This window comes from Harpia harpyja, chromosome 4 (genome assembly GCF_026419915.1).
Source record: "Harpia harpyja isolate bHarHar1 chromosome 4, bHarHar1 primary haplotype, whole genome shotgun sequence".
Lineage (NCBI taxonomy): Eukaryota > Metazoa > Chordata > Aves > Accipitriformes > Accipitridae > Harpia > Harpia harpyja.
The window spans coordinates 45,308,563-45,331,855 of NC_068943.1; the positions used below are offsets into that span (position 1 = coordinate 45,308,563).

Consider the following 23,293-nt stretch of genomic DNA (forward strand, 5'->3'; position numbering starts at 1 on the left):
TGATGGATAAGGTACATGTTCTCTGGGCTGTGTAGTGAAATCCGAGCTGGGATCTCTGAGTTGATGCCTGCCTCTTATGCCACTCACACTGTAGGTGAGCGGTGTCCAGACTCCAGACATGACTGGACTCCCTTTTTTTTTTTTTTGTAGGTATTCCATGATGATGACATCATTCCTGGTTGGGAGGGGAAAATTGTGGCCTGGGTGGAAGAAGACCATGGGGAGAATTAATCAAGCTTTTAAGTCTTGTCACTATGGAAACCTGTAACTGGCTGCTGAGCTCAAAGAATGACCAAAAAGCACGTGTGCTAGGAGTCCAATTCAAGCTGCCAAAAAAGAGGGCTTCTCTGCAAACAACGGGTAATGCATGTTGTGTGCATGGACGCCTGGCATCTGACTTTCCATGCCCAAATGCAGACAGTGTTCTGAGACTGAAATGACAGGTCTGTGGGAAGGAAACACCTTGCTTTGTCCTGTCAACTAAACCCTGAAGGCCTTAATGATGCATTGCTCCCTTCCCCTGCTTCTCCATTTCTGTAATATGTGGTGCAGGCTGTGATCTGGGCATTTCAAGTCTGGTTTCTTGTACATGGTATTACATAAATCTGCACTGATGGCAAAAATGTGAAGCTTTGCCTTCATGAGTTAGAAGCTGCTAGATTATGTGAGCTGAAGGTTTGACCAACTTTGGTCCTGGACATGCACATGCTAAAGGAGCAGAGTGAACTTTCTGGACATTCCAGACTGACAGTATGGAAATCTGACGTGGGGAGGGAAGATAGTCTTCTGGAGGTTTTACACATGGTCTAAAACAAAGATCAGCAGCTTGGCAAAGCTCCCTTTCTTCCAAACTCAGGCTTTGATTTCCTAGCCTTGCTTTTCCCACTTGTTCTCCAAAGCTGTACTCACTTCTGAGGCCCTCTGGATTTGCTTTGTTGCCATGGGGACTGTGGGATCTTGGTGCTTGCGTATTTGCTGAAGGATTTCATTTGTGGGGAAGCTGGAATCAGCTGCTTCCCTGAGGTACTTATAACCCCTCTCCTTGTTCAGCCTCTTTCCCTGCACTCCTGCCCTCTCCTCTTTCAGCAAGGCAGACAGTTTGTCACCTCCTGTGCAGAGGCATCACTGTGTGCTGCTGTCCACTCATTGCCAGGGCCACCAAACAATTATCCACACCAGTACAATAAACCCCGTCAGTTACACCACCGGTTCCCTGGTATGCCAGCTCCTGGGGTGCCTGAAGGATCAGGAAATAAATAACTGCTTGGGAAAGAACAAGCCCGAAAATCCCTGAGGGTGGGGTTTTGTTTTTGGTTTTGTGGGTTGGTTGGTTTGTTTCTGCATTGCCTGTCTCTGCCCTTCTGCTGCCAGTCAACTGTACTTCCAGAGTGCTGGCTGCGATGTGCAGCAGGCACTGACTTAGAAGGTCAAATGGCAAGTCAAGGCTCTGCTCATTCTCAGTACACGTGGCCCTTCTGTGGACTACCTGTGTGTCTGTGCTGTGCATAAGGTTGGGAGGGGGTGAACCTGGTTTTACTGTTTTATATTAATATGTCCTTTTGTAAACATATTCCTGTTCTTGGAATTATTTTGTACCAGTTTACATTTGTCTGAGGACTGTGGATATTTTTATACTAGTGCAAGTGCTTTCTGTATATATCTGCACGCATTATACTGTGTTTTACTCATTTTCTAGTGGATGCTGAGATGTTTTGTACTGTCTCCTGTTAACACAGCACTGGGCTCATAACTTTATTTTACTATGGAAATCCAACTAGTTCCTACTGGATTTTATATTTTTGCCAGCTTTAATAGGCAGCAACAATACTATTTATTTTCTCACTGCTTCACTCTCCAGGAAATAGCTCAGGGCTCTTATGTGGCTCTGTGCCACATTGGCGCAACACAACATGCCTCCTGTTCTGGACAATTTGTTACGGTGACTTTCCCCTTACAGAAAGCAGTAGGAAAGTTCATCAATGAACAAGTTCGGTAATGGACTGCAGGGGGGAAAAGACATCTCTTTTGGAAAAGAAACAGGTTTTCTTCCTCCCTGGAAATAGTTTTGGTGTTGCAAGATCTCTATTGGGTTGGTACAGAGAGCATGGGGTTGTTACACTGAAATCAATTGTATTTGAATTGCAATTTTTTCTCAAGTGTTTTTTTTCTTCAGGTTTTACTCATCAATTTTATTTCCGCAAGAGCCATGCACCCAGGCTAGAATTTTATGGAGAAAAATAAGACAGTTTTCAAGGTCTGTAGTTGCCAGTTCTGTATCCCTCTCTGCTACTCAAAGATGAGCAGTTTGATTTTTGCAGCACTGAAGATACAGCAGGCTGTTAATATGATCAGAGCTTCTAATGGATAAGTCTTCAATCTAGCCTTGCCCATAGCTATCCAGTTTTCCCACGAAGAAGCTAGTTGTTAGCTGATACAGGAGACAGCCTGTTCTTGTTCTTAGATCAGTTCAGATAACTAACCATGGTCGCATTTAATATGCTTACTGCCACCAGAGCGCCAAGGACTGAATCCTATATAGAAACACATGCTCTCCAAAGCACTAATGGGCTGTGTCTGAGCAGGAGCAAGACTGGACAAAAGGCTTGATTTTTGGGGGCTGGCAGTCATGTACCTTTCATCCCTGCGTACATCACATGTAAGCTAGGACAAAAGAAGACATCCCATGAGACAGAGCTGATAACAATGCTCTGGTTTTGGGTTCCTATACGCAGCTCCCCTCTGTGACAGCGAAGGTAGAATTGCTGGAATAGCTGTCACTGAAGCTGAAGGACTGCTGCTTTGATAAGCTCTATCCCATGCACAGTTTGGTTCAGCTTTATTTCTATGTTGACACTGCAGCCTTCTTCAGACTTTCTACCTTTGCATGATTGACAGAAAGGGGTCTGGAGGAGGTAAGGAATATTAAGTCAGGGGGATGAGAGGTATCATGTGGAAAAGACCTTGGCCAGATGTTGCTCTCTGACAAAAGGAAAAGATGTTGCTTTTAAATCAGTTTGGCACTGCTGTAACACTGACTTCAGTGGATTTATTCTGGGGATGCACTGTTAGTATCATACCCAGGACTCATATTTTTCACTGTTTTGAATCTGTTTATTTCTGTCCAACTTTGAGGAAAGTTACTTCCCTATTCCTATAGTTGTAACTTGCTTATGTAATATACATGCTATGTGTAAAATGACATTTTCATAGAAACTCTGATGTTTGCATTCATCACTTAAAAAGGGCAGTTATTCTAAATCCTGTTCTCTATGAAAGTGGAGCTTTATCTGTACATCTAAACCAGACATACCTGACTGGTTAAGCCTTGGATTAGTGGACCAAGCAGTTAATAAAATGGGGTTTGCGAACTGAGTCTGTTCAGTGCTTGTGAAGGGGAAGATGGCTTTGGAATGAGAAGGCACATATAAGCATGCAATACATAAATCACTTAAAGTGCTTAAGGTTAGCCTCCTGTTGGTCCTGGAGAAAACCTTTTCTATCACTTTTCCACAATGTTTTAGGAAAGCATATATTTTTGGAGACTTGTGAGATTAGCAGACTTAGAAATGCATGACCTGAAGAGCAGGCTCAGAGTGCTAGTAAAATTTACATTTACTTTTAAAACAGGCATGAACAATACACAATCAAAACACAAGCTCTGCTCAGCTGCCTTGCTGACAGTGAATTTCACTGCTTCCACTCCCAAGGTTGCGTGAACTGCTGGAACTGGCTGAGCTCAGTTGAGACGAGTCCTACGTGCTTAGGAGCAGTTTCTCCTCAATCATTTAGCGTGGCTAGAAGAGCAACAATGCATGTGATAGGATTTTATTGCATATGGTGCTTTGCCCTTGACCAACACTGTTGCTTTCAAAGTGTAGGCTAAGTTTTTGGTTGTGGGAACCTGTGCTGCCGAGTCCTGGGTAGAAGGCATCATCATCATGACCACTGCCCCGAGTAGCTTCTGGATTCACGTGTCCCCATACAGAACTGGCACCTTGCTAAAATCTAGGCCTCGTGATAGTGACAAGGAGAATCTAAGAGAGCCTGTTGCAGTTTTGGGTGGGTACTGCACGAAGGTATGATATATGGGTTTGGCTGCAGCCCAATTTTCTCACTGCCGGACGAGCTCCTGTGGCTGGCGTCAACCACAAGGCTGCACCCTCTACCAGCCAGGCTTCTCTGCACCTTTCTGGCACCGCGAGGCTGCAGAAGCGCCGGGCCGTGCAGCATTACGAGTGGCCCGGGACGCGCGTGTCTCCCGAGTGCCCCGAGGAGCCTCCGGCAGCTCTGCCCTCCGCAGGAGCGCACCGGGCCGCAGACGGGGGGGGGGGAGGCGCCAGGGACAGCCCCCAGGTACCTTCCCCTGCATGGGCTGGGCTCCGACGGCCGCTGCAGCCCCCGCATAACCGCCCCGGGCCGTCCCACTGCTGCGCAGTGCGGCCTAGCAGCCCCCGCGACCGCCATTACACGGCGATCCCGCCCCGCCGTCTGTCCGCCGCGCTTTACGGCAGCGCGGTAGTGTCGCGCGGGGCTGTGCGGCGCCGTGCCCGGACGGAGGAGGTCACCGAGCGGCGGCGGCGGGGCCGCGGCTCCGGCTCCGGCTCCAGCATGTGGCGGGTGTTGGCGCGACGTGTAGCCCGGGGCGCGGCGGGAGCTCCTGGTCTGGTGCGGAGCTGCCGAACGTTCAGCGCCGCTGTGGCCGGCCGCGGCGCGGCGGTGGGAGCCGGGGCTGTGCCGCTGGGCCGCGGGCCAGCGTGGGGCGGCCCCGTGCACCGGCCTGGCGGGCTCCTGCTGCCTCCTGCTTGGCCCCGGCTCGTCCCGTGTCGCTGCTGCAGTCTTCCAGCACACCAGAAGGTGAGAGGCTCCCACCCCCACCCCCCCCCGGGCAGTCTGGGGGCTGGGTGCCCTCCACACCCGCTGGTGGTCGTGTCCCTATAGCCACTGGGGTCCCCCCAGAGGACAGACTCGTGTGTCCCGTCCCGTCCGTCTGTCCGTGTCCCCCGCCTCGGAGGCAGCCCCTTCATTTTCTGTCTTCAGGTCTTGCTTTCCCTCACTGGGCAGCTCGGTTTGCCTTGGGGAACTGCAGCTTGTACCATCATCGGGTACCACCTCCTTCACCACTAGTCCTTTTTCCCTGTATCTTTCTTGGTCCCTTAGCATAACTTCTCCCTTTCTCAGTCAGCCCCATCTCAGCACCCCAGCATTGGTTCACTCTGGGCTCTTACCAGTAGGTTGGAGGCAGTCCTGACCTGCTGGGGATTTGCAGACAGGCTCTCCTTTGTGTCCACCTGTCCCAGCCTGTGCTGAGGATCTGTCTCTGCCCTGTGTGCGCGGTTCAGGGCTGTCTGGGTTGTAATGCTGCCCTATTCTTCACAGGTGGCCTTGCCAGCTCTGTCCCCCACGATGCAGATGGGCACCATTGCACGCTGGGAAAAGAAGGAGGGTGACAAGATTGGTGAAGGGGAGCTCATAGCAGAGGTATCCTGGGGGTACAGGCTGTGCTGCATTTCTAATGAGCTGCATGTGCATCCTGGGTTCTGTCCCTGGTTGCCCTCACTTGAACACAGATCTTGGATTCAAGATCACAGATCCCAACAGATGCTGTTGGGAACGAGTGGCTAACAGCCTTTCAAAGCTGGTTGCTGCTTTTCCTCTTTCTGAGCAGGAGCAGCACTTAACCTCTTTGAGACCATACTTTGCTAGAGCTGGTGCCATAGCGTAACTTTTCCAGAACTGTGTGTATTGTGACCCTGTGCTATCAGACTGGAAGGCTCTGAGCTCACTGGTCTTTTCCATTGCTTTAATTATATCCTTTTCTCTCTCAAAGGTGGAGACAGACAAAGCAACAGTTGGCTTTGAGAGCGTGGAGGAATGCTACTTGGCCAAGATCCTGGTGCCAGAAGGAACAAGAGATGTTCCTATCGGGGCCATAATATGTATCACAGTAGAAAAGTATGTATTTTTCTAACCCTTGAGTTGAATTTTCTTTCTTGGGGCTTCCTGGGTGCCTTGTGTGAAAGGCTTAGAGACAGTCATCTGACTGGTTTTGCGGTTCTTTGTTTCCTTCTAGGCCTGAATATGTTGATGCCTTTAAAAATTATACTCTGGATTCTGCAGTGTCTGCCCCCCCTGCAGCCTCGGTGCCTCCCCCTCAAGCTGCAGCTCCCTCACCACCAACTCAGCCTTCTCCTCAGGCTCCTGGCAGCTCTTATCCTCCTCATATGCAGGTAAGAGAGCGTTGCTGATGATTTAAGGCTTGTTGCACTCTTTTTTCTGTCTTTGCCATTGCTAGCTCTAGGGCATTTTGTTGTAAATATTGTCTGGAGTGGGAAGTTATTAGCTATAATTGCAGGAGTGTGTGCTACTTGAATTATTGCATGCTTGAAGCAGGTGTTTGGGGAGGCCCCAGAAAGCTTTTTTTAAAGAAAATTATTTTAGCATCCCAGCTGCTTGTACAGGAGAGACTTGTCTCTCCAGGATTGTTACACAGTCTAGAAAAACCTGCTACATTTGCGTTATTTAGATAGTTCTGGTATAAAAAGACCTTGTGCTAAGTGTGAATAAGCTCTGAAGGCCCTGCTTACATCTCAGAGCAGAACTCAAGTGTGTGATACTCTGATGAACACACAGATGTGTTTGTGGGTGACTAATAATGAGTTGTATTTGTGGATAATCTTTTTACCTTGCTGAGATATTGAAGTGTACATCCACTGTTGTTATATTTGAGCACTTTGTAGCAGGGTATTTCTGTGACATTCCTTTGAAAAAGAAAATTTGAAATACTAAATCTCATTCCACAGATGATACATGTGGGAACTGATTTGTCTGAGATGTTATGCAAAGTCAGTAATTGAACAAAGAACTAATTAAAGGCTTCTTAATCTGACTTGTGTTTTAGCTACTGAACTTGCTTGCTTCCCACTGCTTGACTTATCTGTCCAGTTTTGCTCTGAAGCTGTACTCACGTGTGCTGTATTTGTTGCACAGCAATATGCATGTGCAAACCTACAGCATCTTTTGAGTGCTTATTGGGAAAACAAGTCTGTATAGCTTTTAAAGGGGCCAAACCTGTTTGTCACAAACAAAGCGACTTGCTTCAGTCTTCCTTTTAGCCTTGCAGATAGCAGCTGCAAGACACTCCCAATGGGATGGTGGTAATAATTATTTTGATATATAGATTTCTTGCTCTTTGCTTTTGTTTTCTTTCTTGCTTAGGCCTTGATAAAAGAAGCCAAACTAACAATATGGGACAGCACTGTGCTTTGCTGTAATGGAGCCAGATCTAGGAGTGCATTAAAGGCTGGCTACTTCTTTAGGTTGGCATCATTTAGTCAGGAGTTAAAACTGTGTTCCTGTTCCTCTTCCTTTTGAATTACCAGAATCTGATTCTCTTGTATTCTCTGGATTCACAGGTCACTCTCCCTGCCCTGTCACCTACCATGACAATGGGCACAGTGCAGAGATGGGAGAAGAAGGTCGGGGAGAAACTAAATGAGGGAGACTTACTGGCAGAAATTGAGACAGATAAAGCCACAATAGGTGAGTCAACTCTGAAGCCAAGAATGGATGGCGTGCCCTTAAAAGGGGAGGATCCAGAGTAGCCTCTGTGCCAGCTGTCTCCTAGCTGCTCAGGATGTGAAGCTGTGGGGCAACTAAAACAAGTTTTGTTAACTTCTCATTCCATTGGAGAGCTAAACATCGGAGCTCCTAAAAACACTTCTATTTCTTCATCAGTCCTTCTTAGTAATGTACAGTGCGTGAAGATGTTTCCCTACTAGTTGCGCTGAAAAGGATTCTTTTGCCTACTAAATGTAGGGTAGGGCTTTAGCTACTGAAGTCTTCAGAAGTAGCATTTAGAGGAACTCTTCAGCTGCATCAGGCACCAAACCAGTTTTGTTTCTTTCCCTTACAGGCTTTGAAGTGCAGGAAGAAGGCTACTTGGCAAAAATCTTGGTGCCTGAAGGAACAAGAGATGTGCCATTAGGAACAGCTCTCTGCATCATTGTGGAGAAAGAGTCCGATATTCCAGCCTTTGCTGACTACCAAGACACTGCAGTAACTGACATGAAGGCACAAGCTCCTCCTCCTCCTCCTCCTCCTCCTCTAGTAAGGACCATTCTTAGCATGTGAGAGAAGTTATGGGAACTATTAAGAGGTCTGATCTGAACTTTCTGCTGGTTTGACAGTGTGAAGCTCTGGCTCCAACAATGATAGTTATGATTCTGTGAATGTAAGGCTAACGTGTTGGTGATAAGTGACCTAAGGAGCGATCGCTAGTTTGCCCTCCAAAAACTGGAGCAGATAGTCATTCATTATGATCTCTTCTCCAGCCTGTTGCTTGTGCCAGTTCTAATGCCTCATCCTTGAAAACTGGGAGCATAAATTATTTATTTCACCTTTTTTTTGGTGTATAGTTCAGCAGCTTAGTTGGCCTCTTTCCCAGGAAGTTTCTAATTTTAATTTCTGGCGCTGGGAAACACTCTGAATCTGAAAATTCTTTCAGACTAGTGACTATTTTTGCTATTCTATTGACTGGTAATTAGATGGTCCTGTTCTTCTACTGTACCTTCAAAGCTTTTGCTGAATGATCCTGAAGCTAATGGCTTTGAATTTTCTGTTAAGGTGGTGGCAACTCCTGCTGCTGCTCCTCCTCCCCAGCCTGCTGTTCCTTCCAGTCCAGCAGTCCCCACAGCTGGGCCACCTCCCCGGAAAGGAAGGATCCTGGTTAGTCCCCTGGCAAAGAAAATGGCAGCAGAAAAAGGAATTGACCTTGCCCAAGTGAAAGGTAGGTTGCCGTTCTGCTTCCTTACTCTCACTATCAAGTGTCTGTCCCTCTAGGTACATACTTGCCTATTCTTTTCTCGGGAAAATCCTGACTGTGCAGCTGTCCTCACCAGAGGTTGTGTTAAGTAACTTCTCTCTGTTGAATAAAACTGGTACCTTTAGAAGCAATGCCCTGTTGCAAATAATTGAAAGCCTCTTATGTTTTTCTTTGACCCTTTTAGGTACTGGACCAGATGGTAGAATCACAAAGAAAGACGTGGAGTCATTTGTGCCACCAAAGGTTGCTCCAGTGAGTAGGCTTGAGATCTGTAAAATATCTGTTGGATCTTTTATTATAGTGATGAAGACGCTCTGTAGAGATGCAATTACTATATGGATCTGTTATTGCCGGATTGGTTGGGTTATGATGCCGCGTGTGCTATGGTGACTGTTAGGTTGTAAAGCTTAACCTGTGAGAAACACGGATGAAGTTTCTTCCTTTACTTGTCCCTTTGGTATTTCACTGAGAAAAATCCTGTGCTCTCAACCCTTCATTTGGTTGCTACATTGTTATGGATTGAGGTAAGCCCAGTCCCAGCTGATCTAACATTGCTGGAAAGAAGCAACTAGAATGAAAGCCAGACTTATGAACCAACAGCCTGCTGTCATTGTTGCCACAAATCTGTTCTTTTACCATTGCTTGTCTTTTATATGAGATGATGGAAGTGTTGCTTTGTGTACTGCTGGAAGGGACATGGCTGAGTGCCCTCTAGCATACCCCTCTGCTGTATGTAAAAGAACCATTTAGCACGACTTAATATTCTGGGAGCTTCATAGCAGTGTGTATCAGTGTTGCATTTCTAAATCACTCAAGTACTACATTTAGTAATGGAATATAGGACATATAAAGAATCTAGTAGGTACTGGAGAGGTGAGGCTAGAGAGTAGAAATATCTGCTGCTCTTAAGCAAGAGGCAACTTAGCCTCAGCGCTTGTCCCACATACTGAATTACTCTGTACAATTGATATTTGGATAGTACTGCGAATTATGCTGTCTTTCTGTGATTGCAGGCTCCAGCACTAGAGGCAGTTCCTGCCACTGCTGCGGTTGCAGCAGCACCAGTGGGGACCTTCACAGATATCCCTATCAGCAACATTCGCAGGGTAAGAAGATTTTATTCTTTTCTGAGGTGATTATTTGCAGTCATGAATTTTCCAAATTGATTTATTTTCATCACTTCTATTGTTTACCTGCAGGTCATTGCTCAGCGGTTGATGCAGTCTAAACAAACAATACCTCACTACTACCTTTCTGTTGATATAAACATGGGAGAAGTACTGGTGCTAAGGAAAGAACTCAATCAGGTAAAGCATTTGGGCATGGTGAGAGTGTGTGTGTGGGGAAAGCTGCGTTCTCTCACAGGTTTGCCCACCCTGCTTTTTGGTGATATGCCATTTCGGTTTGGAAAAAAGTCTTTTCAGTGCCTTTTCTACCCGTTGTGGATCGGTTCTGGATTGTCTGTGACAGAATGAGACTTTTTACCCAGGTACTGTGCACTGATTTCTGACTCCCCTAAGAGGGCCACTTTGTACTCTGCTTGGTGTTCAATTCTTCCAGCTGGAAAGTAGGGCAAAAGGGTAAAAAGGTTTTTAAGAGTAAAAAGGGTAGAAAATTTAAGCAAAATAATAATGCTAAGCCAAGTTTGGGGAAAAACAGTCATTAAAAAAGATTGTACCTTCTTAAATTATGAAGGAGATGTATTCATCTCCTTAATTATCTTGGCACTTCAAATACTAATGCTTACAAGCAGCGTGATTGTTTTCTAACATTTTCTCTAAACAAGGCTGCATGGCAGTGACTACCCAAGTTAATTGAGGTAATGTGTAAGAGACAAACTGACACCTCAAATCTCTTTATTTACAGGAGGTCTCGGATAACATTAAGCTTTCTGTCAATGACTTCATAATTAAAGCTTCTGCTCTGGCATGCTTGAAGGTGCCTGAGGCAAATTCTTCATGGATGGACACAGTTATTAGGCAGTAAGTTTATGGTACGGTCGAAGCCAGAAACTTTCTTTGTTCAGTAGAGAGTTCGTGGCAAAATAGCAGACATTCTGCTGGGATTTTGAGGAGGGAGGGTAACAGGTATAATGCAAAGGTTGAGAGGCTTTTGTTAAAGTGCAAGAACCTTGCGTTTAAGGCTAGTGTGCAAGGTGAAATAATTGTTGCATGACTAATGTTAGAGTTACCTGAATAGTTCCGAAAATTTTTTTGTTATCTTGCTAGAGTAACTGGTATCTCCTTTGTGTCTTGCAGAAATCATGTAGTGGATGTTAGCGTTGCAGTTAGTACTCCTGCGGGGCTTATAACCCCTATTGTGTTTAATGCACATATAAAGGGCCTGGCTTCCATTAGTAAGGATGTGGTTTCTTTGGCAACTAAAGCCCGAGAAGGTAAACTTCAGCCTCATGAATTCCAGGTGAGAAACTCGGATTGCTGTTAAACATTGCTGCCCTTGACTTCTGTTCAGAAGCCCTGTTTAGAATGATCAAAGCCTATTTTGTGATGTTTCAGCCATGTTCATTAATATTCCACATGAAAGAGCTTTTGTGAATTTGACTATGAATGTGTTTTTCTTGTAGGGTGGTACTTTCACAATTTCCAATTTAGGAATGTATGGGATTAAGAATTTCTCTGCCATAATCAATCCACCTCAGGCCTGCATCCTTGCAGTTGGTGCCTCAGAGAAAAGGCTAGTGCCAGCTGATAATGAGAAAGGGTAAGTATTCATCTGATTCTGCATCTACTGAGCTTCTGCATTCAAACTTTTAAATAAGGGCTAGTTTTCTAACACTTCCATTAATTAGATTATCATTTAAAATAAAATTAATTGTTGACATACTGCTTTCAGTACCTTCTGAAGAAGTACAGTGAGATCTTGTATAAAAGGGTCACACAGGTGTTAAAGAGAAATGCAGTGACTGATGAATGATCTGCCATACATTTATTCTTGTAACTTCTTTGAAGTTAAGGAAAGGCTGTTTCTTTCTTTGAGGGATAGGGTTAAGCTGTGGAAAAGAGTCTGGGATCCACAGCAGTTTAGGCACCTGTGCCTCTAACAACTTGCTTAAATTTGCATTTAAAGAAAACCTAAGGGATCGATTATAATTCAAATGTCCTGTATATAGTATTGCCTTGCTTGGAGCTGGAACTAGCATAGACCCAGGAGAATGTTTAGGATTATTTTAAATTGTTAACAGTCCCGGGTATCTATCACTGACACATGGGGAAACTGGAGGTTACTGGGTAAAATGGCTCTTTTTCTTTGATCGTGTGGGGCTGTTCTTGTGATACCAAGAATGAGCTTCCTGTCCTAAAGGGAACACAGAAATGTGTTTCTTAATTGCAGAAAAGGAATGAATACGATCTGCTCTCCAATGTAATCTTTTCTAGGAGTCACAGGGAGAAACATTTGTTACCAAGCACCAACTGCTATTGCTGGTTCTCTGATAAAAGTTTTTTGCTTTGTTAGTGGCACTGACTTGCAGAGGATTGTGTTAACCTTTTTTTTTTCTTTTTTTTTTCTTTCAGATTTGATGTGGCCAGTGTGATGTCCGTTACACTTAGCTGTGACCATCGTGTTGTAGACGGAGCAGTTGGAGCACAGTGGCTTGCTGAATTCAAGAATTTCCTTGAAAAGCCAGTAACCATGCTGCTATAATTTAACCATGCAAGCAAAATTTTCCTGGGTCACACTGTTTTGTTTTAAACAACCTATTTAGACGTTAGTGTTCAGACTTATTAAAAGAGTTCCTTTTTTATTTTAAATATGTATTATATTATCTGGTAATGTTATTACCAGTCTGTACAGAAAAAGTTTGCAAAAGTGCTTTTCAGAGCAATATTACAGCTATACTGTATTTTTATACAGTTAGTTAACTTGCAAACTCTTCCAAAACAGAGTTAAGCATCCCAGATTTAAAAATGATCTAGGCAGTATGCATACTGCCAATTTCATGACCTCAGTGTTCTCAGAAATTTGAATTATAAACATCTCTTCACAGGAGTTCAGCTGAAACGTACAAATTAGTAGAAGGTAAATTCCCTTATTATCCTGTTCTCCTGCTGGGGTGGGTGAGTATGACATGCACTAAGGGACTGAAGCGCCTGGGAGTAGTTTCTCAAAGGCCAAGTGCTGGCATTCCAAATCTCTCTTGGAATTTGGCACTGGTCTGTACCTTCTCAGCTGTGTGATCCCTTTTGAGCACTTTAAAGTAAGGTGAAAGAGCACTGATATCTGTGGGGTCACAGCTCTCAGATACTACAGGGAATGTGCTGTCTCCTTGTGGACTTTCACTTACATGTGCTTTTTGTATGAAAATGTTTGCTATTCCTCTTGCTAAGTTAATATCAGACTATGATGCCATGGAAGTAACTGTTTTGCAGAATGTTCAAGAGAATCTGTGTGTTGGAACCCAATATAGGCAAATCACACACACTAATAATCCCATCAGTGGATGTTAATCATGTGATGACTCGAATGTTTGAAAATTTTTTTTTCAGGCGTTCTCACATAGGAAGGTCTGAGTTAGTCACTGGTACTGTGGTTTTTCCCTGAATTGTCTGCGTTGTCCCAGCCTCAGTAAGCTGCAGAATGTGCTATCCATGTATATATTGTATGTAAAATGCTTCAATAGTTTGTTGGACTTGTGTCCAGTTACCCCAGTCATTGTATCCTGAAAGGGGTGCAGTGCTGACCATTCTTGAATTCCACTTTCCACATGGAAACGTTAATGTAAAAAGGACGAATGTTTAGTAATTACAAAGTGACCAGGAGAATTAAACAGGGGGGAGAAGTTTTAAAAAAAGAAAGAAAAAGCTGATCTGTTATTCTGTATATTGCATTAAGTACTGTCTCCTGTAAAGTTATACAAAATTCACTAAAGATATTGAAAGAAAATACTGTGGAAATTAAATATTTTTGTGGGAACCATTTAATGTCTGGTTGCTGTGATACCTGGTTTTCATGCCTGGCTTAAGCAAAAAGTGCATTAAGGTTTTGGTTTTTCTTTAATGATCTAAAATATCTTGGTTCCAGACTTGCTCTAGTGAACCTGCATTCTATTAAACATTTGGAATTGACAACTACTAAAACATGTTCCAGTGCTTTTCTGTTCAGTTGTGTGTGGCTTACTGTGCTACTATAGCACAATCAGAGCTGTTTAGCCTTTCAGTCTGATAGTGAAACTCACACTATTAACCTTAAATTGTAATCACAGATGTTCCAAAATAATACATATATTACTGTCATGCAGCAGTGAACTTTGAACTTTAATCTTCCTGGCTTCCTTGCTGCAGTGTTTACTGGAACCTCAAATTCTGGCTACAGAGACCTTTCACTTTCTTCTTGCAGTAAGAACACTAAATAGTTTATCCTATGGAAAAGCTTTCTGAATGACTGTCAGACTCTGGAACACTTGCAACTCAAAAAATCCTATCTGGTGTGTGTGTTTGGAGTGCTGATAGTGCCTTCTGGTACTGCTTGCATCCTGCAACAGGCCAGCTCCGCTCAGGCAGTGGTAGAATTTCAGCTTGCAACTATAACCACTGAACAGTATTTCAATGCAGCCTTCTAAGTTTCTTTGAAATAAAGAAGGGGGAAAGCTAGGAGTTACTGCTCTTTTGTAAGCCTGTATTTTAAAGTTGCAGCTCAAAACCAACTTGTCTGTTTCCATTTGTGATCTCACGAGTATCGGTACAGAAACATGGTTGTAGTGCAAATGTGTCAGAGAAGCTGTAAGAACGACATACTACCAAATCAATCGTGAAACTAAGATTACTTAAACTTCTGTTTGTCCCTTTCCCAATTAATTCTAGTAATGCTTAGTAATCCTTAAAGTTGTTTTGTGTTGCTTTGTATTATTTTGTATTTTGTGTATTAGTGTAAACTAATGCAGATACTTTTTCTAGTTGAAGTGCTCCAAGATTGTTTTTGGTTGCTAGCTTCGCACTGAGCGTTCCTGAGCTTTGAATCTCTATATGCTGTTTTGAATAGTACAGAATAGGTCTGTTGTTTTATGGTCTCATTCGGAGATTACCAAACTGGTAAGAAGCGAGGTCAAGCATATTCAGTAACTGAAAAGACTACCAAGCCTATTCCAGTTAAGATCAGCAGGAACTGTCCTAAAGAGAACAGCAACAGCATGCAGGGCAACTTGTGGAACTGTATGACACCCCTCTGCTGGTTGTTCCAATGTTAAATACACGAGAGATGCTCTAACCATGTGAATCCAGTAATCAGTTTATTTACCAAAAGACTTCACAACTGTTACTGCTGTACCTTAAGGCAAAATGAATGATGTAGTAAAGCATGTATGCATTTATGGTTCTTTACTACAGCTGTTAACATATTCAAGTACGCCTTGAATATTTATAATCTTTACTTATTTTTTACCTAAGTTTGGTGGTGCTAGTATTCCTCCAGACGTCCTTTTCTACATGCGTCTTCTGAAGGCATTTGAGGTATTCACCCCTGAAGATTAGAAGGTCAATAAAAAGAAACCAACTCATCACCATCTAAAAGTTAGGATTCTCATTCTGGGCTTTTGTTTTGTTCTGTCATCTGTGAACATGAACTGGACAGAATGCAGTCTTTAAGGATCAGGCTTGGCAACTGGCACTGTGATAAACAATACCCTTTTTCCTTTGTTAAATACTGCTGTAGTTGTTTCTTCATCCACCAATTCTGGCAGATCTAGTTGTAATTTGTATTTTTCAGGGACTTCAATGATTATGTCATCCTAAACCAAGAAAATTAAAATACTTAATTAACTATTTGACAACAAATTAGCAGTGAGAATTTCTAGGAACTGGAGGCTAGACAGAAAATGCAAGGTTATTCTTTCTGCTCTCTTACCTTTGAAATCTGCAGATCACACTCAGAAACAGAGCTAACCTTAGGCAATTCAATTTTTAGTTCAAATTTGAGTGGTTTCTTGTTTGTGTCCTTCACGGTGATCATTTCATAGACAGGGGTACTTAGCTTCTCTGGCATTTCAGTACTGCTAATTTCTTCTATCAGATGCACTTTAGAGTGTGTCATGTTTTCATCCTTCAGCAACACAGGAACATTGCTGCAGTCCTCAGCTTCCATAGTGTGTAGCAGCTGATCAAGTGTCAGTTCTTTGAAGAAAAATAAGTTTTTCACACGTATCACTCGGTTACTAAGAACTGTAATGTTATGCCACTTGACAAATATATCACGAAAGTTTTAACTGTAATGAATTGTAATGAGCAATTTTGTCAGCTGAATACTGTTACTGGCAGATTCTCTTTCGCCCATGATTTGGTTTTATTGCCAACAGGTTAAAAGTTCTTGTTTTCAGACTACTAGTTACAGCAGCAACCTCTTTTACTCAGATTAGCGCAAAAGAAACTTAGCACCTCAAAGGATCAAATCCTAGCAGAGTTCCAATGTCTAGTGGATATAGGAAAAAGGGAATTTGCTGTTCCAGTGTCACTACAGCTTCTCACTTGTAAAACACCGGAGATGAATGCAGACAGGCCAGCAGGGTTAAACTAACGTCTGGTATGAATACTGCTGCCTTATTCTGAATTCTTAGAGAGAAGCATTTGGTTTATGCTTCTGGCAAGAACTGGGGTGAGAGAGATGAGACTTCAGTAAGTTTGTTGGAGAATCTGATAGGTCCTCAAAGAAAAGTGACAGCAGGTCTCTACATACCCTTCTTTGTGTTCTGACTGAGATGTGGAGTTGGCATCTGCCTTCCTTTCAGACGTTGCTGCATTGTTTCCAGGCTTCCTTTCAGTTTGAATGATTCAGTGGTGTACAAATCAGAAAGGATAAGGTTGCATCGTTCCTCAACAAATTTAAGTGTCAAATGGATCAAGTGCTCCATTTTTTCTGGGTTTTCTTCTCCCCTCTGAAGAACATCTGGGTTATATGCAATATCTATAATGCTGTAAAGGTCTATAAAAATAAGTTACACGTCAGAATCATTGCTATGTACCATGTGCCAGCATTCTTTATAATCACTTGATTTAAAAGGAAAGGAAATGAATTTGTGGCTTCTGGGCAGAGAGCTAATTCTGTCATCCTCCTCTAGAGTCAGCACCTCTACATGTGCTGAACCAGCAGTCTGTGTGTTCAAGGACAAGCGTGGGAACACAGTCCAAGTGAACGTGAGTATACGTGGTCAAAGAGATTCCTAGTACTCTTCAGGATTTAGATGCGTGCAACTCTTGTGTTTCTTCAGTTTGTTGTTTTTTTTTCAAAAGGGAAGGATTCATTTAGAGTCCTGTTGGGATATGCCTGTCACATCCTTGCCCCCCCATCCCTCCCCCCCCTCCCCGGGCTAATTGCTGGCCACGGCGCGGCACCACCCTCTGTGACAGCGAGAGTCTGCGTCTGATTGCCACGGAGTGGACTACTGCAGCAACAAATGCATCCGGGGCGAAGCGCAACTCCTTCGGGACGTACCTCCTTCGCCAGATACTTCTTCCAGCGGCCCCGCACTGATAGGAGTGGGGTCAGTGGGGGCCTTGGGCGCCGGCACCCTTTTCCAGCCGCAGACGTTGATGAACAGCGGCCTCCCGACGACTCCCTGCAAGAGGCCGAGCCGCGGCTGAGCGCTCCGCCCGCGCCGCCCCCCTCCGGCCCCGCACTCGGCCCTCGTTACCCGCCGCAGCGCCCGGGCGAGAGGCCGAACGCCAAACCCCGCGCAACCCACCGTGGGACGGGCCCGCAGGCACAGGTGAGGCTCCGGCGGGGCGCAGAGCCGCTCAGCCTCGGCGCGCTGCTGCCGCTGGAACCGACGGTAGGCTTGGGGCTCGTTCTCCGCCATCTCGTCCAGCAGCGACCAGAGCTGCGAGACCAGCGCCGCGCCCGCCATGGCGACCGCCGTCGCCTAGCGACGGAGCGACCGGAAGGGCCGCGCTCTGCGGGTCCGCCCGCCTTTCCCGTCCTCCTCCTGCTTCCGCTCGAGCCGGCCCCGCAACCGCCCCCGTCCCGGCCCCGCAGGCCCCGCGGCGGAGCTGGCCGCTGCCCGCCTGTCCCCGGAGCCGCCACCGGGCCGTTCCGCCCGGCGGTCGCCGCGGCTCGGGGCTCCGCGGCGGCTCAGTCCCGACCCGTCGTCCCCCCCCCCCGCTCCGGCGTGTGCTGCCAGGAGGAGGCACTTCGTGGGGACCGTTTCCGGCTGGGAGCCGGGAGCAGGCCCGGCCTCTCCCGTCCCTTCCTGCCCGGGGGGTCCCGGTGAGCGGCCCCCGCCCGGCCCCTGGGGTGCCGGTGGGGCCGCGTAGGGCGAGAGGATGTCCCGGGTGCCGGTGGGAAAGGTGCTGCTGCGGAACGTCATCCGGCACACGGGCGCGCACAACAAGGTACGGCCGGGGCCGGAGCCGGGGGGGGGTCGGGGCTGCCGGCCCCGGCGGCCCCTCGTCCCCCCTCTCGCCCGGGGGTGCGGAGCCGCCGGCGGAGCGGGGAGCGGGGCGGGCGGAACGTCCGAGTTGTGATCTGGAGGTGGGGAGAGCAGCTGCGCTTTTCGGAGAGGAAAGGAGCTTGTTGAAATCAGCTACGTAAACGTCGTTAGTCTCGCTTTCGGTTTAACCCTCTTTTTCTTGAGTTCTCATCCTGGTGAGGGAATGTGTGTGTGCATATATGCATTTACCTGTAAAATTTGCCCCGTGAAAGACGTAGTCTCTCAGGACTTTCATGAAAACTACGGTTTGCCTTTTAAAAGTAGCAATTCTTTGGGTTTTTTTCTTGTTGTACTGCGTATGTCCTTTTAATTGCATCAAAGAATTTGAACTTTGTGCTAGTGGGCACAGGCAGTATTTTAGTGCAAGATTAAGGAACTCTGTTAACTTTAGCAAACTGTTTAATTCCTGACATAATTCAGCAGGTCCAACTCATTTATTTCATATGCTTATAAAAATCACTCACAGTCAGTGTCCATAAACATAGATCTGTGCCAAACCACTCAGTATTTGCATGCTGTGTTTTTTCAGCCTGTAGTGTAACTTCTCATTTTGGCTTGGTCCTTCCAGATGATATTTATATACTGAATTCTCTAACAGTACGTATGTTTGGGATGGTAATGAATGACAAGGCAGGGTATCCAGAACAGCTGAGATAGCAAAATCAGACAAACCCAACGTTTCTGATGCCGTTATCCTTATGTGCTTTGTTAGGGTATTACCATCAAGAGGTTCTTCTTTTGGTTACCTTGGTTATAGCTAGAAATAATAATCTGTTCCAGTATGGTAGGAAGGCTTGCTGTGAATTTTGTTAGCAGGAGCGTTGAGCTAGGAGCTGATGTTACATGCTATGTGTCTGTAACGTTTCCCTAATGTTACACTTGTTTCCCATCTGTGACATTCAGATTCAGGAAGAGACAGAAATGTGGAAAATAAGGGAGTGGGAGAAGCAGACAGAAGAGACTTACTGGAAAAGGCAAAGCAGAATGCTGTCGGACACCTCCAGGTGGGTTTTAATTGTGTAGTGGAGATAATTGGCTTGACTTAGTTGCTTAGTTGCTGAACCCTTTTGTGTTACAATACTTTAAGAACATTCTGTGATTACTATGTGTTTACAATATATGAAGACTACATAGACTACAGATATATTTATTTTCTCCTTAATGAGCCCCTGGAAAGAGGTCAGACCTGTGCTTAAGTCTGACCTTTTATCTCTTTATCTAGATGTATAGTCTTCAAAATACAACATTAAGTAGGCCAGGCACTCTGAAGCAACATGGGTAGGAAGTGCTTGACTAATATGTCAGAATGTTGTGAGGAAAGTCTAATGCATTGCCGTTTAGGTTAGCAGTAAACAAAACCGTTATGGTGTGGGGTCCTGTGCTATTGTAACACACCAGTATTGACCGCTGCTTGTGTGGTGTCTGTGAAATCATTCTGACATGCCTGAGGATCTCACAAGCTACATGAAAACAAACTGGGTTTGGGGGGAGGGTTGGGGTTTGGGGCGGAAGGGGGAGAGCTTACTACCGTGAAGACTTTTCAGAAGCATGAACGTTACAGGAAGTGGTTTTAGTATCTCAGGGGAGAACACCTTTCAGACTTATGCTAAGTCCACAGCTGCTGCTTGGGTCAGGAAGTGCAGCATTTCAAGTGAGAAACAAAACTAGAGCCACAGGCATGTGAGATCACTCAAAACTGTTGGGGCTTTCTGTGGATTTGGGGTCTTAGTCCTGGATTTGGGGTCTTAGTCCTGGTACCTGATCAAATTGCAATTCTAGTAAGTCTGTTCTACTTCTTCAGTGTCCCCTTTGCTGCTTTTACTAGCATACGTCTCATTGCATATTGTTAGTCTGCTCCTGCAGAGTACTGTAGAGGAAGAGAACTGCATTTGTTGTGATAAGCATGATAACCCCTTCCTCTAATTTTGCATTGTGAGCACCTCTGTCTAGAATTTTGCTGTGCACAGAGAACCGTAGTAAGTTTTGAAAACCAGTGTTAGCTACTGAACTGGTTTTGTGAGAGCTGTTAATGGTGACTGTCTGTTAAAATGATAGCTGGTCTTCTTGCATAGATGGACATCCAAGACTTGCTGGATTTTTGCTCCTCTCGCTGGACTAACCCCTTGCTCAGAAAGTTTCTCCATCAGAGCTGACAGCTGAAGGACACCTGTTCTCTTTCTGCAGCAGTCGGATGCGCAGTGATGGCTTTGATGAGGAGGGCCACAGGGCTGACTGGAAAACAAAGAACTCACAATTTCTTGACCTAGTGGAAGATGATCTCCTTAGGGCCCGATCCTGGAATAAAAAGCTATATGAATGTGAAGCCAACATGCCAGACAGGTCTGTGGGGGAATTAATATTCTGTGATTGTAACTGTAATTAGAACACCTTTTTGGAGTCCTGTACCAAAAAGTTAGTACATTTCTTTTTTTCAGTATGTGCTTCTATAAAATAATGCTTGATCTTATTTTGAGAATGAGTAAGTAACATGCATGAACTTTTGCAGTGTCGCAGAATACCTAATTCGAGTTCATCTATAGAGTTCCTAAGTCACAGTAAGCAGCAAAAGTTCTGCCCTAAGCTTAGCAATTAAGCTTAGTATTTATTACTTTGCCCAAGGAACTTACAAAAATCTTGAGAAATGCAAGTTAGTGCTCTCCAGGCTTATTTTAAAGAAATTTGAGTTGTAGTTTTCCCTAATTAGACATGGAAAAGAGACTGAAAACATAAGGTGTATTTAAATAGTACCAACCAATCGATCATATTTCCTTCCTTCTTTGTTGGGAAGGTTCTGATAGCCCTTCTTCTTTGCTATCTAAACTCATGTTCATTCTGTGGCTCTGTCTTTTCAGAATTATGTTTTTTCTTAAACGCCTTGTCTCTTTCTAATAGATGGTTCTGCTTTCTTCCAGGTGGGGTCACAGTGGTTATAAAGAGTTGTACCCTGAAGAATTTGATACGGATAGGTAAGGCAAGCAGGCTTACTAATGTATCCAGAATCTTACTTCTGTCAGGTTATGCAGGGAATTTTACAAACTGAATTTTAAGTTTTGAGTATAGATCAGCCTTGAATGTAAAGCAGCACTGTTTAGTTACAGACACCCACTGAAAAAAATTCTAGTCCATTAATGTGGTTCCCCCTTGTCTGAGTCTTAGGAAGGGATTGCATCTTTTATAGTAATCAGACATTCAGCTTTAGCTTGAGTTACTAAAATGGAGGGTCTGCATGGGCCAACGGAGAGCCAGAGTAGTAGGCTGAATCCAAATCAGCTCAGTATACACCCTCTCAAATATCAGCTCCAGGTTCTCCTTTCCATCATAGTGTACCCGTATTTTCTGTTTCTCCTTATTTGGAGAATATAAATTCTTGCAGTATCCTGGAGAGTGGAGACTTAACTGTAAAATAAGATCTTAGACAAAATTCAGTATTTTTAAACTACACCTAACAGAATCATCAAGTACAATATTTGTCAGGCTTACAGATTTGAAGTAACCTGCTATAAATGAGTTTTCATCACTTGGTGGCTTTCAGTACACATTCTCCTTGGTTCTGGCTCAAATACTTTAAACAGGGGTATTAGTAAGGTGTGGACCCAAGCTGCTAATAAGTACTTGAAACAAAAATGCAGCTACCATGACTGTCACAGTGTCTGCTTCCCTGCTTTAGCCAAATGAATCACTGGGCTTGCTTAAAACTTTGAGACAGAAAGAGGCTCAACTGCTATGAGCCTGCCTCTCTGCTTCCTTTTGATCATCCTCTGTTCTTTTACAGTGACCAGCAAGAAGGAGATGAACAAAATGCTGTCAATGGGAAGAAGAAATCTCATCTGGGAAAGCAAACTGCCCATGAGTTGCACAAACGGAAAAAAACAAAGAAGTCACACAAGAAGAAGCAAAAAAAGCGATCGCACAAAAAGCGAAAGAAAAAGAAAAGGGAGCAGGGGAGAACATCATCAGATTCTTCCCAGGAGAGTGAGTGCTCAGAAGAGGAGACTTCAAGCACCCAGAAAGGGAAACACAAGCGCAAGAAAAAGACCAGGAAAGTGCCTGCCAGGGAACCTACCTCTTCTTCTGGGCAGGAAAGTGACTTTTCTCATGCAAGCAGCTCAACCACCAGCAGCTCTGAGGACAGTGAATCTGAGGAGAAAAAAGAGAAACGGCCCCCAAAAAAGAGAAAGAAGCATCAGAATTCCGTGTCAGAGAGGCACAGTGAAGTACCAGAGAAGAGGAGCAAGAGGAAGAACTGGAAGGTGGCCGCTGATGAAAAATCGGAGGATAGCTCAGATGAGGACTGATGAGTCTAGGCTGCAGCTCAAACAGTAAGGTAGAGGACAGAGACAGGTATTTATCTTTCAGCACTGCCCCGTGGTACAACTTGTTTCAACACTGTGGTTTATATACATCCTGCCAGCCCACAGGGGAGAAACTGAGCCTTGGCAGCCTCCAGTAGGTGCCCCCTTGCTTTTCATTGACTTGACATTCAGAAAACCGGGGGAGCAGTTGCCTGTCTCACAGGTTGGCTAGTCCTGCCAACTTCAGATTTTTTTTCTGTGACCAGGTTGACCTCTGAGGCACGAAAACGTTATAGGCTCTCTGCAGGGGGAAAACAGGCATGTTTGCACCTTTTTTTTTTTTTTTTTTAAATTAAGTTTTAACAGATTGGTTTTTTGGGTTACCAAATCAATGACCAAGACTTGCAATAGGAGAGGGGAGAGACAAAAAGTCTGATAACAGAGGAAATGTCACTGGATTTAACCCTACGGTAGCTTTGCCTTCCCATCCTCCAACAAAAGCAGACCTGTGTGGCGGCATGCACACGGTCAGCTGGATGCAGAAGGGAGCTGAAGGTGCAGTGACTCCTTCCATAATGGTGAAGAAAAGACACCGGTGCATTTGCTTGTTTTAGACTTCTCTCCAAATCCTGGCATGGGCTGGCCATTGTGTCTGCCTTTCCTTCATTCTCTCTAGGGGGATGCTGAAACCATTTGTGCTGACAGAGAAGCCTCGGTGGGTGTTGTGTTCTGTCTCTGGTCTGCCCA

At 44.8% G+C, this 23,293-nt stretch overlaps 4 protein-coding genes across 8 annotated transcripts in view; 3 read left to right on the forward strand and 1 right to left on the reverse strand.

Moving 5' to 3' along the window:
* DIXDC1 (DIX domain containing 1) overlaps positions 1-3,372 on the forward strand; it is a 45,447-nt gene extending 42,075 nt beyond the window's left edge. For all 3 annotated transcript variants that reach the window (XM_052786570.1, XM_052786569.1, XM_052786571.1), the window contains one exon: positions 151-3,372. In XM_052786570.1, coding sequence (XP_052642530.1) covers positions 151-231 — 81 coding nt within the window. In that variant the 3' untranslated portion in view covers positions 232-3,372. The remainder of the gene's footprint in view (positions 1-150) is intronic.
* A 1,145-nt stretch (positions 3,373-4,517) lies between these two features.
* On the forward strand, positions 4,518-13,917 carry DLAT (dihydrolipoamide S-acetyltransferase). The gene is made up of 14 exons (XM_052786572.1): positions 4,518-4,854; positions 5,377-5,478; positions 5,828-5,952; positions 6,071-6,227; positions 7,413-7,539; positions 7,913-8,106; positions 8,623-8,785; positions 9,006-9,073; positions 9,835-9,927; positions 10,021-10,128; positions 10,688-10,803; positions 11,080-11,242; positions 11,406-11,542; positions 12,355-13,917. The coding sequence occupies exons 1-14, from the start codon at positions 4,609-4,611 to the stop codon at positions 12,482-12,484; spliced, it is 1,929 nt and encodes a 642-aa protein (XP_052642532.1). The 5' UTR covers positions 4,518-4,608; the 3' UTR covers positions 12,485-13,917.
* Positions 13,918-15,046: 1,129 nt separating this feature from the next.
* Positions 15,047-17,698, reverse strand: PIH1D2 (PIH1 domain containing 2). Its single transcript, XM_052786579.1, has 5 exons — positions 17,511-17,698; positions 17,261-17,384; positions 16,505-16,750; positions 15,680-15,945; positions 15,047-15,563 (listed from the first exon to the last, which is right to left on the reverse strand). The coding sequence occupies exons 1-5, from the start codon at positions 17,670-17,672 to the stop codon at positions 15,417-15,419; spliced, it is 945 nt and encodes a 314-aa protein (XP_052642539.1). The 5' UTR covers positions 17,673-17,698; the 3' UTR covers positions 15,047-15,416.
* Positions 17,699-17,984: 286 nt separating this feature from the next.
* NKAPD1 (NKAP domain containing 1) lies at positions 17,985-23,098 on the forward strand. 3 transcript variants are annotated; one of them, XM_052786580.1, is made up of 5 exons: positions 17,985-18,156; positions 19,158-19,258; positions 20,439-20,594; positions 21,167-21,220; positions 22,027-23,097. In XM_052786580.1, exons 1-5 carry the CDS (start codon positions 18,088-18,090, stop codon positions 22,547-22,549), a joined length of 903 nt encoding a protein of 300 aa, XP_052642540.1. In that variant the 5' UTR covers positions 17,985-18,087; the 3' UTR covers positions 22,550-23,097. The 3 variants fall into 3 exon arrangements, with proteins under 3 accessions (XP_052642540.1, XP_052642541.1, XP_052642542.1); XM_052786581.1 differs by lacking the exon at positions 17,985-18,156 and adding an exon at positions 18,567-18,851 and having other exon boundaries at positions 22,027-23,098; XM_052786582.1 differs by lacking the exon at positions 17,985-18,156 and having other exon boundaries at positions 20,327-20,594; positions 22,027-23,098.
* The last annotated feature ends 195 nt before the right edge of the window (positions 23,099-23,293 follow it).